This window comes from Malaclemys terrapin, chromosome 3 (genome assembly GCF_027887155.1).
Source record: "Malaclemys terrapin pileata isolate rMalTer1 chromosome 3, rMalTer1.hap1, whole genome shotgun sequence".
NCBI classification, from domain to species: Eukaryota; Metazoa; Chordata; order Testudines; family Emydidae; genus Malaclemys; species Malaclemys terrapin.
Window position 1 is genome coordinate 170,468,892 of NC_071507.1, and position 13,779 is coordinate 170,482,670.

Genomic DNA, 13,779 nt, shown 5'->3' on the forward strand with positions numbered 1-13,779 from the left:
TCTGGTTGCTGAACCATTGTGGACAGCTGGGCTCTTCTGTCGCACAGCCCCCCCCGCCCATCTCCTTTCTCCACACTTGGGCCCCTGCCAGGCATGGGACAGCGCTGGTGGGAGGGCGCTGTGCACGCGCCCCAGCTATTATTTGAATGCAGAGGCCAGGGAGCCAGGGGTTCCTCAACCATGCTGGGCAGGAGGTAGCACTGGCACCCACTGGATGGACACCTTGACCAGTGGGTGCTCCTTGTTCTAGGTAAGCCCTCTCAGCCCAGGCCCCATGGAGCAACTGGAGCCCCACTTCCCTCTGTCCCATCCCCCCCACCAGCACGGCAGCTCTGTATCCTTTGCTGCCTCATCCCTCCCCCTCCAGGCTGCAAGCCCAGGCTGCCGCAGTGTCTGCTCCATACGAAACTCGGTGTGTGTCAGCAATGATGGTGGTGGTAGGGGAAACGGACAAATAGTCCATCAACATTATAGAGTGCTTAACTTGTTTAAGCTGGTTTTAATAAAGTGCATGTGGCAAGTTTTTCAATACTGTAAGCTTACATTTGTGTTGCTAAGGGCAAATCGGGAACAGGGGCACCAGTTTAATAAAACTGCATAGGGCCCCATAAATCCTAATTAACCATCGTATTCCCTACTCATATTACAGCTGTACTGGATGTAAACTGACCCTTATTTTTTGAACATATACAAGATTTTTGGGGTGTTTTCCATTTAAAAATATTTAACTTGGATACAAATATAGACATACAGTATCTGCGTTTTCTGTGCCGAGATACAGACTTTGGTTAACAAACTGCTTTTAGACACACTGTAAAGTTACAGTGTTTGCAAGTATTTTTCCCCAATTATGTTAAAAAGCATAAGACTAATATATATGTTAAAAACAGTTCAAAATAATGAGAGAGGAATAAAAAGTCACTAAATTAGAAACTTGGTTCTTTATCATCTGAATCCCTAACATAGAACCTCTTTCATTAAAAACAAACAAACAACAAAAACAGTTGCTATAGCTCAAGCAATTGGAAAAGGTTGAGTCCAAAATTTCCGTGTAATTTTGATCACCAAAATTCATGTTATTTTTGACTTCAAACTTTTCCCCAATGCTTTTATACTATTAAAACCTATGTAAAAAAGGGAACCCAAACCCTTCCTCCTCTATATGACAATCCTTTAAAACTTGGCTTTTTTTTTTTTTTTTTTTTTTTTTTGTAAAGTTAATATAGTACCCTAGCAGAAGCTATGTTGAACATTTTCTGAAATGCATATGTGATAAATTTATCAAAATGAGTATGCTACTTGAGGCCCTGATCCAGCAAAGCACTTAAATCTATGCATAACTTATGCATGTGAGTAGTCCCATCAATTACTCATGTTTTAAAATTATGTATGTTCTTAATGGTCAATCCCATTGAAATCAATGGGAGTTAGGTGCCTAACTTGCTTAAACACTTTTGAAAATCCCATTAGGCACCAATCTGCATCTTCAGGCATCTGAATACCTTTCAAAATCTAGCCCTAAGTGATCGCTGTATTGGGGTCTATGTCAGTACTAGTAGATGTCCTTATTCTTAACAGATTTAGTTCAACTTTAAAATAAAAAGGGGGCAAAATAATCTTGACTTTTTGTCTTATTTAACTTAAAGAAACATTACTTTCAGTAAACCTGTTCCAAGCCAGAGAGTGTGTCCTCTTATATAGAATGGCACTGATAAAAACTGACTCCTCCGTTTTGTGTTTTCTTCTCCTCTTTTCAAGTTTCCAGACAGAGCCACATCAAGTGTCTGTGGGGAAATTCACCTCACCTCATTAACCAGTTTTGCATTTGGAATGATGTTAACTTCAAATTCTATTACATTTAGGGTTCTTTAGCAAATTTAGGGCACAGTCCTAATTGCCCCCCTTTCAGAAGCACCTAATGCACTACAAGTGCCATGATTCAAATACACAGAAAGCTGGGCTACAGGAAGGATGACAGGTGGACATCATACTCCTCATGCACCTTTTAGCATTATTCCACAGTGACTCTCCCCATCGCACTGAGAAGAGATCAGGGCATGTTGGAGGTGTAGCTTGTCTCTGCGGGTTACATGAATCCAATGACTAAATTCCCTTTTGTAGCCCAAAGTCTGCAGTAGTTAGTAGAGCAGCTATTCCTTGGCTGTGTCTTTGCTGCTCCAGGTTCACTGAGAAGGCGAAATCTTCCAGGCAAAGCATGTGGACTCAGGCTTGCCACCACAAATAAAGTCAGTCCCAAGTTACTTATACATATAGAAAGCTGAAGCCAGCAAAAACTGTCTGAATTCAGGATGTAATTATTTTAGGTTTGTCAGCACGTAGGCTTTTAGGTTACATTTATTGTTCTATCACTTCATAAATCCATTCCTATTATAACCAACACAATCGTCACTTTCCATTTAATTCTCTAGGGGATGCTCTTATGGTTAAAAACACTTTTTCAAATGATAAAAAAAATGAAATACATACAAAAAACAATAAAAAATGTTATTTCCCTCACTCTAAAACTTAAAATTTCCTTCATAATGTTACACAAAAAGGTTATCTAAAGGAAAAGTAATCAACATAAGTAAGGCTTGATAATCCCATGGGGAAAAAAATGCAGGAATACTTTTGTTATTTACATTTTACTTCATTTGGAAATCACATTTGGCTCAGTTTGCAGTCATTAATTTATACAACTAAATTATTTTTCTTAAATGTATCGCTACTTATCTTTAAGAGACCTTTTAACAGAGAAGGCTTAAAACCATGTGCTGCTTCAATTATACTTAGCATTATAAAGTGTCTTTTTAATGTTTCCTGGAGCTGAACAAAGCGAAGACTCCAATTTTAAAAAAAAAATACCTACTTTATTGATTTGGCACCTATTCTCTCTGAATGTGCACATATCATCCACACTTTGGAAAAAAAAGCCACTGTGCTTTTGTATTAATTGATTTTTAACGAAGAAAACATCCAGCTTCTATCCACTTAAAAGTATGCAAATTATTGTAGCATTATGGTGATGTCCAACTTCCTTAATGCTAAAACTGTCATTTTTACTTAAAGATTGCGTATTGGCATATATGTTATTCTGTTAAGTATTGCAGTATGTTATTTATTCTGCTCCAACATTGTTGTCTTGCTGTACAAGACAAAGCCAGACATGTCCCTGATGCTGAAGGGTCCAGCCCTTATAAGGTGATCTGTGTGGGTGGACTCTTGGGCGTGCACGAGTTTCACTGATTTTGGTTCAGCTCCACAAAGGTGCAGAGAACTGTCCCCATTGATCAGCTTGCAAGATCAGAATCTAAAAAGAGAAATAGAGTACAGGATGCTTGGAAACAGGAAGGGGTCCTTATTTTTTCCCCCGTTACATTTATTTATAACTTAGAGAACTGCTCTATGAATTCTCTTATATGTCTAAGTTCAGACATAGCAGTTTTGTTTATAATAGCCGATCCCATGAGAATTTTATACAGTTCTAGAAAAACTATTTTTCATTTTCCTTATCTCACATTAAAAGGACAGATTGTGAAAACTTATTAATTTGATTAAGGGTGAATTATAGCCATTTACAACACTAACAACACTAAAACAATATTTGTTGCAAATGGCAGATTGCCATACTATGACTTCATAAGTAAAAACAACCAGTACCTCTTTTCACAAAATCCTATTTTTTCCACTGGTGGGGCAAGCGTTTTTACACAGCTATAGTCAGTCTTATTGTAGAGAGGATCAAGGAAATTATCTGCAGCCAAATCACTGTACATGTTTACCACAACCTAAATACACTTGTGATACAAACATGGGCCCACATCCCTCAAAAGCTTATGCACATGCTTAACTTTACTCATATGAGTAGTCTCATTGGCGTTAACTTTAATCACTTGAGTAGTCCCCTTAAGTTTATATATGTGTGTAAACTTGGGATCTTAGTATTATTCTGCTTATGCAGATTAATATTCAGCCTTTAATGTTAATATGTTCTTTGGAAGTCTGTATCAGATCATCTTTTCAGTCATACTGCATTCATCTTTGGCCCAATGACTAGGTTTTTAGCCACAGTGGAACAGTCATTGGGTGACAGAGAATATGACAGTAGCACTGTGATTAGAGCACCCACCTAGGAAGTGGAAAATCCTGCACCCAGTCACCCTGCTCCAATCAATCATCATGGATCCTCGTGGAACATCTTATGAGATTGAGAGAGACCCACATCACAATATCCCATAGCTAATGGATTATAGCACCTTCTTGAGGTGTAGGAAACTACCTATTCAAATCTTTTCCCTCTCTGGCAGAGACGGGAATTGAACCTGGCTCTCCCCCATCCAAGGTGAGTGCTTTCTCCACTGTGCTAAAAATTGTCAAGTGGGCAGCGCCCCACTTTGTATGGAGCAACAGAGGCCTCTAACTCATTTCTGCAAGAAGTGCCTTAGGCTCCTAAGCCACGATTCCAGAGGGGTTTCCAGTCACAGCTTGCTAAGGAAAGATAGGCACCATCTCCGACAGACAGACGGGTCTTAGGACATACCACTCTGGTCAGCATTTGCCATTGCTAGCTTAGGCGACTCCCTGCCTAGTGTGCTGGCTTTGAAGATCGCATTCTTAGGTGCCTCGCTCTTCCCATGCATCATATAGGAAGCTTAAGTGACCATCTTAGCTTTGTGGGTCCCGCTGCTCCTGTTGCCTAGCAGTTAGGCATTGTGATGCTATGTTGCAAATGTCTAAGTCCCTTTTGGGTATCCCACCTAAAGAGCTCAGTCATTATAAAGCATGTTTTCTAATCCTTTAAATCATTCTTGTGGCTTTCCTGTGAACCCTTTCCAATATATCAATAGTCTTCTTGAACTGTGGACACCGGAACTGGATACAGTATGCCAGCATTGGTTGCACCAGTGCCAGATACAGAGGTAAAGCAGCCTTCCTACTCTTACTTGAGATTCTCCAGGATTGCAATAGTCCTTTTGGTCAGTGTTGCAGTGGGCACTCATGTTCGGCTGATTATCCACCATGACTGCCACATATTTTTCAGAACCCATCTTGACCATCACGTCTCAGCTGAAATTTACAGGACCGGGAGTTAGAAAAAAAAAAACACTTTTTATTTGTAAACTGATTCTGTAAGCGTTGCTTATTAACATACACCTGGTGGGATGCACGAGATCCACAATACCTTTTTTACAGTTTTTTTCCCCCCCAATGTATCAACATTTGAATTTCATAATAAAACACTGTAAGCAAAGATGGGGTATGATCCACCACCCACTGAAATCTGTACCAAAGCTCCAATTAACTTTAGGTGGATTTCAAATCAGACCCTTAATGAGCACCCTATGAAATAAATATGTAATTTATGGACAAGTAATTATTGAGCAGAAGATATGAAAGTCTAAACTAGCTGAGGCTACAACATTGATGCAGCACAAAACAAACTACTGTATGGTAAAGAGCATGAAGGTTTTTTTAAAATCAGCTTTTTTCTATTTGCATGGCCATATTCATATCACATGTAAACAAGGACCATTTGTAGCTGACGAGGGTACCCAAAAAAAAAAAAAAACAATAAAAAACCAAACCAAACAAAAAAAACACGATGGAAGGAATGGTTACATAAAGTGTTATTAAAAATAAATCAATTAATATTCACTTTTTCTTTTCTTTTTCTGCTCTTCTTTTTTGCTGTAGCGTCTTCAATTCAGTCATTACATTCAGTGTTTTATAAACCCAGGTAATCTGAAAAGTAAGCATATTTACATATGATGTGGACACATTAAATTTATAATCTGCTTTATTATAAATATAAACTTAAATTAAACACATACCACTATTATTATAGCATTCAACAGCAATGGAGCTGAAAATACTAGGGAAATAAACATCCCTCTTGAATCGAAATATTGGTATTTCGAAAATAACCTGAAAAAACAAACAAACAAGTGTTACTCAGCATACTTCATACATTACATTTCAATAAAAAATAATTCCTGTGCATGTATGTTCTGCTGTGTATGCATACTGTAACCAATTCTACCTTTTCATTTCTGCACAATATTTTTGTGAATGTGGTAGAATTGTACACTGCAATTAAAAACCTGCAGCTGGCCTGTGCTAGCTGACAGGCTCAGGGGCTGTTTAATTGCTGTATAGATGTTTGGGCTCAGCTGCAACCTGGGCTCAAGGACCCTCCCGCCTTGGATCCTAACGACTAGGCTGCAGCCTGAGCCCCAACATCTACACCGCAACTGAGGGTATGTCTCTGCAATTAAAAACCTGTGACAGCTGACTCAGGCTACCACATTAACTCCTTAGCCCAAACCTCGCAAGCCCAAATCAGCTTGCATGGGCCAGTTCCGGGTATGCAACTGCAGTGTAGACATACCCAAAGTGACTAACAGATACAAAAGCCTCTTTGAAAATTGTGTGTGCACATTCACATTAGGAAGCTACGCTTATGCATCAGAAAGAAAACATACTCTTACATTTATGAAATAGCTCTTCTTTTGTAGACACCAATTTCAATTATTCCTGATATCTGAATACATAAAGTATGTATGCATCCGGGCCTGAATTTTCAAGCATTCATGTCTCAAGTTTGGCACACAAATAAATAGTTAGATGTCTAAATAAAAACACCACCTTTTCAGGGTGATGCACACCTATAGGTCTCATTTAAGTCATGGGAAGATACGGATGCTCAGTACCTCTGAAAAATCAGGCCAATTTTTTTTAGGTGTCTAAGTACAGATTAAGAGCCAGATTTTTAAAGGCATTTAGGCACCTAAAGATGCAGATAAGCATCTAATGGGATTTTAAAAAGCAATTAGGTGTCTAACTCCATTGAGGTACTTGTGCACTTTTGAAAATCCCACTAGCTGCCCATGTGCAACTTTGCGCCTAAATGCCCTTAAAAATCTGGCTCTAAGTGCTTAATTTTAGGTACCCAAGTTTGACCTCAGTAAGTCATACCTCCCACTTCATACAATTATTAGCCCAGGCTTGACCCAGACATATAAACAGACAAGAATTATTACACCTTGCTGTTTCAGCATTATGTCTCTTGAGTAGAGACCAATCATGCAAAAATGTCGATGCTCTTGCACAAATAAAAATATGGATGAATTTCATGACCAAAAGCAAAAAATACCTTCCACCTCCTCAAAAAAAAAACACCTAACCCAGTTTTCACTTGTGTCTTAAAAGGGTTTTCACAAGTTTTCTGGGGTTAATTTGAACTAAAACAAAAACAAATAACCTGGATCTGTAATGTTTTTTAAAAAGGTTAAACAAGAAAAGCATAAACAGGATCCATATGAAAAAGAATGTAAATGATTTCCCCCATTAAGGATAAGAGTTAGGTATACAGTACTAAATAAAATATAATACTTAGCACATATTGTATTACAATTTTAATGTTAAATTGTTTTTGTTTGTTAACTATTGAAACCATCCATTACACTACTTTCCACTGCTGAGGGACATACTTCATTTAGAAATTGCTTTTGAGGACTATACAAATAAACCCAGCATTACCAATAAAAGCAAAATTTAAATATGAAAATAGAAGTTAATATAATTACCTCCAATTCATAGCAGCCAGTTCATTGATATATTCAGCACAATACACCAAGGCCACTGGATCACAGAAGGAAACTAATATTAGGTTGAATATTTCTTGACAAAATGGACAGCTGGTGATCAGTTCTGAGCCTGTACACATTATATATATCAGGGGTCGGCAACCTTTCAGAAGTGGGGTGCTGAGTCTTCATTTATTCACTCTAATTTAAGGTTTCGCGTGCCAGTAATACATTTTAACGTTTTTAGAAGGTCTCTTTGTATAAGTCTATAATATATAATTAGACTATAGTTATATGTAAAGTAAATAAGGTTTTTAAAATGTTTAAGAAGCTTCATTTAAAATTAAATTAAAATGCAGAGCCCCCTGGACTGGTAGCCAGGATACGGGCAGTGTGAGTGCCACTGAAAATCAGCTCGCGTGCCGCCTTTGGCACGCGTGCCATAGGTTGCCTACCCCCGATATATACTATTACTCCCCACCCAAAAAGGTTAGTTATTATACATTTGAGACTTTAATTGCACAAACATAATTCTGAATGTTTGTGTCCCACATGAGATCTCATTATGTGAGCACACAAAACAAATGTAGTATTACAAAATGATAAATACACAGATATAAGTTCGTAGAAAAAGGTCAATATAATCAAATCTACAGTATAAAATACAACTTTTTAGTCAATCTTACTGATGGTTCAGTTGTAAAACTTAATGTAAAAGCAAAAACCTCACCAAAAAAATAAGTAATTATCTTAGAACTAAGGTTGTAAATATCTACCAAATTACTTAGAAGCAAAAAAACACTAAGAGAACCTTTTAGTTCTCAGAAAACACAATGGCCTAAAAGCCTGGATAGGTTAAAATAAAAACAATATACCAGACATTAGGAAATATCTAATTAGGAGTCACCAAAATAATTCTCTCCTGTCCTTTGCCAACCCTCCTCCCTGTGTACGTGCCACATGAGACATCTTGATGTATGTTTGATAGTGTTGTTGTTTTCTTAAATGAGAAATTTAAAGCAACATCTTAAATCCACTTTACTCGCAAAATTTATCTAAGAAATCAAACTTTTATACCTGGCTTTAGTTTTATATGTAAGTATCTTGCACCCCTGGCTGTACCTGATTGAGATACTGCCCCTACGAAGTTCACAGCCTCCCCATATTATTATAGTTGCACGTCTATACAAAGAAATTTGAAACTTTGTATGCTTTCAGATAATTGTCCTGAACTCACTTCTTGTTAAGAGAGATAATTTCCATTGACCATTTATGGCTCTGAAAAAAGCAACAGTGACTTGCAGTGAGGTGAAGCCTGGCACACTTTGGACTAATACTAATATATACCCATACTATTAACAGTTCTTATTCAACAAATGAGCACAAACAGAATTATAATCACTAGTGTGCCATAGAGGAGATGTATAATAATATGTATAACTTTAAATCACTTATTTTCAGAGACACTGGTGCAATGAGGAAGTGTATTGTCTACATACATGCTCACCTCATGCTTCACTGTTTTGTGAAAAATGACGCAGGCACAAAGTTAAAGCAGCTTGGGTGACCTTAAAGGTGACCTACACAAGGTTCCAGATGTACACTCTTTTCGGTTGTATATGGAATATAAAGAAGGCCTAAAAATTCTTCTTACCTCCTAAACAGATTAAAAAAACCACAAAGTCCCTATTCTTCCCAAGGCTACCTCCTTGCTATTCAATTTTGTCATCTTCAATGAGGCCAATATAGACACAAAGTACATGGAAACCACTTAACTGCTAAATAATTCTCAACCACAAAACCACCCTAAATTAAGCAAAGCACAAGTCTTCAACAAGACCAAAAGATTTAAACTATTTTTGAGTTGCTGGTTCAAGCTGTTTGGGAGACAGAGCACAAAAAAATAAATAAATCAGGCTTATTATAGTAAAAAGGGGGATGTTATTGTATATATATTCTGTTGAACAGTATATTACATTACTAAGTGGTGTGTGATTGTATAGAATAACAAATGAGCACAAACAGAATTATAATCACTAGTGTGCCATAGAGGAGATGTATAATAATATGTATAACTTTAAAGATATGGATGCCTATTTCAAACTGAAACACAAACTCAGGCAAGCTATTAATTCTCTACTCACCCATGCAGAGAAAATGCCCTATCTGCAGGTGGTAGCGCTGGAATGAAAAGCACGTGATCAGGAAGCAGAGGATGTGGAAAACGGCAAGACCCAATAGCCATGGTTCAGACCAGTCTGTCTGCTGCAGACAAAACATGAAATCAATTAGGAAACTTTTAGGAAATAGAACATAAACTTTCATGTTACCTGTACCAAAGCTAACCTTGTTACTCTAGGCTTACATATTAACAGTTATCAATTGCAAAACTGGAATTTTACTTTACTCTTCTAAATTACTGACATCAGAAAAGCACAGACTTGGAATGCAAATTAAGAAAATGATTTAACATTAAAGCAGACAGCCCCAATTTAAAGCTTCCTTTAAACAAGGAAACAAACAAAATGAAGTAAACCAGATTGGCCTGGACTTTACAGACACTTACACAAGTGAGTAACTTCACTTAGGCTGGGTCTACACTACCCGCCTGAATCGGCGGGTAGAAATCGACCTCTCGGGGATTGATTTATCGCGTCCGAATCGACGCTCTTACTCCACCAGCGGAGGTGGGAGTAAGCGCCGTCGACGGGAAGCCACAGAGGTTGATTTTGCCGCCGTCCCTACAGCGGGGTAAGTCGGCTGCCATACGTCGAATTCAGCTACGCTATTCGCGTGGCTGAATTTGTGTATCTTAAATCGACCCCCCCCTCGTAGTGTAGATGTAGCCTTACACTCAGTGGGACGCCTCCCACCACCAGTGTTTGCAAAGAAGGGCCCTGGATACATTCGGAGGCCAGTGACACACATAACTGGGCCGGTATAAGGAGGGGTTTGACAGCTTCACTCGCTCATGTCCAGAGAGCCCTTTGCCACCAGAATAACGGAGAAAGCCCAAGAACTCCCGGTACGTCACGTACCAAAGCTACCTCATGACTTCCCCCAAGGCAGCCGAATTCCCACTATTCCACATAGTGAGATACCAGAGACCAACACCCCCCCGATCCCCTTCACCAGCCCCCACCCACCGGCGCCCCAGAGATCTCCCCTCCCCGGGGCCGTACCCATCGCCCCGCCATGGAGCCCCCACGGCCCCTCCCTCCCGTGCTAGATGAAGGTCCCCCCGCGCGCTGCTCGCCAGGGTGGACGGGGGAAGTTACCGCCAGTATCGCGATGAGCCCGGTAGGCACGCGCTGCGGCGGCTCCATCTCCGTGGTGGCCGCCTCCCTTCATTCTCGCGAGAAGCTAGTGGGGAAGTCTCGCGAGATACGACGTGGAAGCTACGTTAGCGCTCGCGGCATTTCACAACATATATAGGGCAAGACAGCGTGCGCGAGTGCGTGACGCGCGGACAGCGGGTGTCGGTGTGTTTTGTGCAGCCTTGTTCCCGGGTCGGCAGGTGTACACGGCGCAGCCGAGCTGCTCTGGGACGGGTGGCTGGCTGGCTGGCTGGTGCTGGGAGGTGTGCGCCGTTACATTTGGCTCCTAGCCTGCTGGGAGCAGGTTAGACAAACACTTGTCAGGAATGGTGTAGATAACACTCAGTCTTGCCATGCGGGCAGGGGGCTGGACTAGATGACCTCTCGAGCTCCCTTCCAGTTCTATGATCTTGGAGTGTGGGGCAGATGTAGATGTGGTTTTTTCATGACTTGCTAATCTTCGAAGCATTTCTTTAGTGGGCAACCCATTAATCTGATCCCTAGACTCATATTGCGACAGTTTTTTCCAAAGTCAATTTCTACCTAATTTTTTTTTCTCATAAGCAACAGACTTTTTACTTTTCTTTTACTCTTTTCTTTGTTCTCCTCTGCTTAAGTTATGCTGTCCCATTCTTTTATCTCCTTTTCCCTGTGGGCCATTATTGGAGAAGGTTACTACAGCTGCTCTGTTTTTTTTCTTTGGAGATGGGAAACTTTCCCCTGTATTACCTTCTTTGCCTCTTCAATTTCATGTAATGTGCCAAATTCAGGGTGGTCAGAGACCATAGCCATTCTCAAAATCGGATTGAATCCGAGCAACAAGGCTCTTTTGAATTGTATGGCATCATAATGGCGTTAGCCCAGAATGTTTGTATACCAATTGCTTCCTAATTATATATGGTTCTGGCCTTTCCCCTGTTTGTTGTCTTTCCTTATGGAACCACACAATTGGGTCTTCCTTAGGGAGAAGAATTTCAGTACTTCTTCCTCTATCACATTTCTCTTTGTTCTCCATCCTGGATTTTGCAAGGAAGTCCAGCAAAGTCTTCTGAGCTAATACATTCTTTTATCAAAGCGCAAATGTTTCTTCCTGTTAACCCAGGCATCCCTAATGCTTTGGCTAACCACCCAACTATGGTATTCTTACTTAGAAAACCCATGGATTTCCCCAAGGCCTTAATTTGTTCCAGGGTATAGGGTCTTTCCTCTGTTTGCTCTTCTCATCCTCCCTCATTTCCATGTGCAGTAGTTTTAGTGACAATAGGTGTAACTATTGGGGCCATAAAAGGCAGCTTTCGTAATTCTTCCAGTTCTTTGCTTAGTGGACCATAAGGTCCTGAGGGAAACCTTTTAAATAATTGTAAGAGGGAGAATCAAAACCCTCTTCATCTGATTCTGTTTCTTTGCCAATCCACTGGTTAGTACCAGAGTTTATTGCTGCTATTACCCTTCTATTCACTCTTAATATTTGCTTATGTGCCTCACGAGTCACTTCCCCTTTTTCTCCTGCATCTGAGAGAACAACTCTCACTGCAGCCTGCATATCTATTGCCTTTTGTTTCCATTCCTTCATTTCTTGAATCATTTTTTCCTGTTCCTTCTTTCCTTTGTTTAATTCATTTTGTAAACTAATGATCTGGGCAGTTTGTGTCAACATAGTTGCTCTTAAGATTTCAGCTTATGTTCTTAGACTAACTAATTCTTTATCTTTTATTTCTCTTTTCCTTGCTGTAACAGGTTGGACCCCTCCATCCAGGATACCACCTGATATACTGGGGTCCCACTGAGCCCGCCCATTCCACCAGCCTGGGCTTCCTCAACCTGTCCTTCGGTTCCAGGGCAGCTTTCTGCCTGGTTGCTTCTGCCTCCATTTATCTGGCTTGCAGTTCCAGAGCAGCTTTTTGTCTGGCCTGTTCTGCGTGCAATTCTTTGTCAGCCTCTAGCTGTGTCAGGTCCATGGCCTTCTGGTGGGCTGCTTTTTACTCATCAATTTCCATGTTTTAATTCCGTCTGTCTCTTATGCATCTTTTTGTTTTCTTCTACTTGCAACCTGTGGAGCTCCAACTTTTTGGTAGCTTCACTTATTTTCCTACTTTTTCTGTCCCTACTCCCCTTGCCCAAAATAAGCAAACAGACAATAAACCAGTAACCACTTTGTTCTCTAGCCAACACATTTAAAACTCACTTAAAATTACCACCAGTGTCTCAGAGCATCAAGCTGTGCACATTACCCTGCTTGCTGTGCCACTGTGACAGGTTTGGACCCCCCCATCCAGGATGCCACTTGTTATAGTGGGGTCCCACTGAGCCTGCCCGTTCCATCAGCATGGGCTTCCTCACTCTGTCCTTGCTGTGCCAGACCCTCAAGCCTTCTGTAACACACACACTCGGTTACTCTCTCAGCTCTGTGTGGGATGATTCAGCTCAGGGATTTACCCAGCACTCATGTGAACACCTCCTTTTGGGTGTTAATCCAAAATTATATGGCCTTGCACTGTATAGAGAGATCTGTACAGCACAAGCTCATTAAAATTGCCCCCTCCCTCAATGAGGAGGGACATATGCAGAGCTTTTTACCCCTCCCCCTGATATGAATTGTACAAACTGGTTTAGAAAACAAAGACAAGTTTATTAACTACAAAAGACTGATTTAAGGGATCGCAAACAGATTGAAGCAGATTACTGAACAAATAAAACACACAAGCTAGGCTTAATACATTAAGGAAATTGGCTACAAATAGTAATTTCTCACCCTAAATGTTGTTTTATGCAGGTTGCAGAGTCTCTTGAAGGTAAACTGCACTGCTTGCAGCTTAAATCTCTAGGTATACCCTTCACAGGCTGACCTTTCTCAGCCTGGGTACCAGTCCTTTTCC

The 13,779-nt window shown here is 40.2% G+C and overlaps 1 protein-coding gene across 5 annotated transcripts; it reads right to left on the reverse strand.

Moving 5' to 3' along the window:
* Positions 1–479: 479 nt before the first annotated feature.
* On the reverse strand, positions 480–10,942 carry TMEM18 (transmembrane protein 18). Of its 5 annotated transcripts, none has more exons than XR_008444471.1 (7): positions 10,865–10,942; positions 9,731–9,851; positions 7,587–7,641; positions 5,832–5,925; positions 5,657–5,742; positions 4,944–5,067; positions 480–3,310 (listed from the first exon to the last, which is right to left on the reverse strand). XR_008444471.1 is itself a non-coding variant. In XM_054023711.1 (6 exons), exons 1-6 carry the CDS (start codon positions 10,910–10,912, stop codon positions 5,064–5,066), a joined length of 408 nt encoding a protein of 135 aa, XP_053879686.1. In that variant the 5' UTR covers positions 10,913–10,942; the 3' UTR covers positions 480–5,063. The 5 variants fall into 5 exon arrangements, 3 of the variants coding, with proteins under 3 accessions (XP_053879686.1, XP_053879687.1, XP_053879685.1); XR_008444470.1 differs by having other exon boundaries at positions 480–553; positions 1,342–5,067; XM_054023711.1 differs by having other exon boundaries at positions 480–5,067.
* Between the last annotated feature and the right edge of the window lie 2,837 nt (positions 10,943–13,779).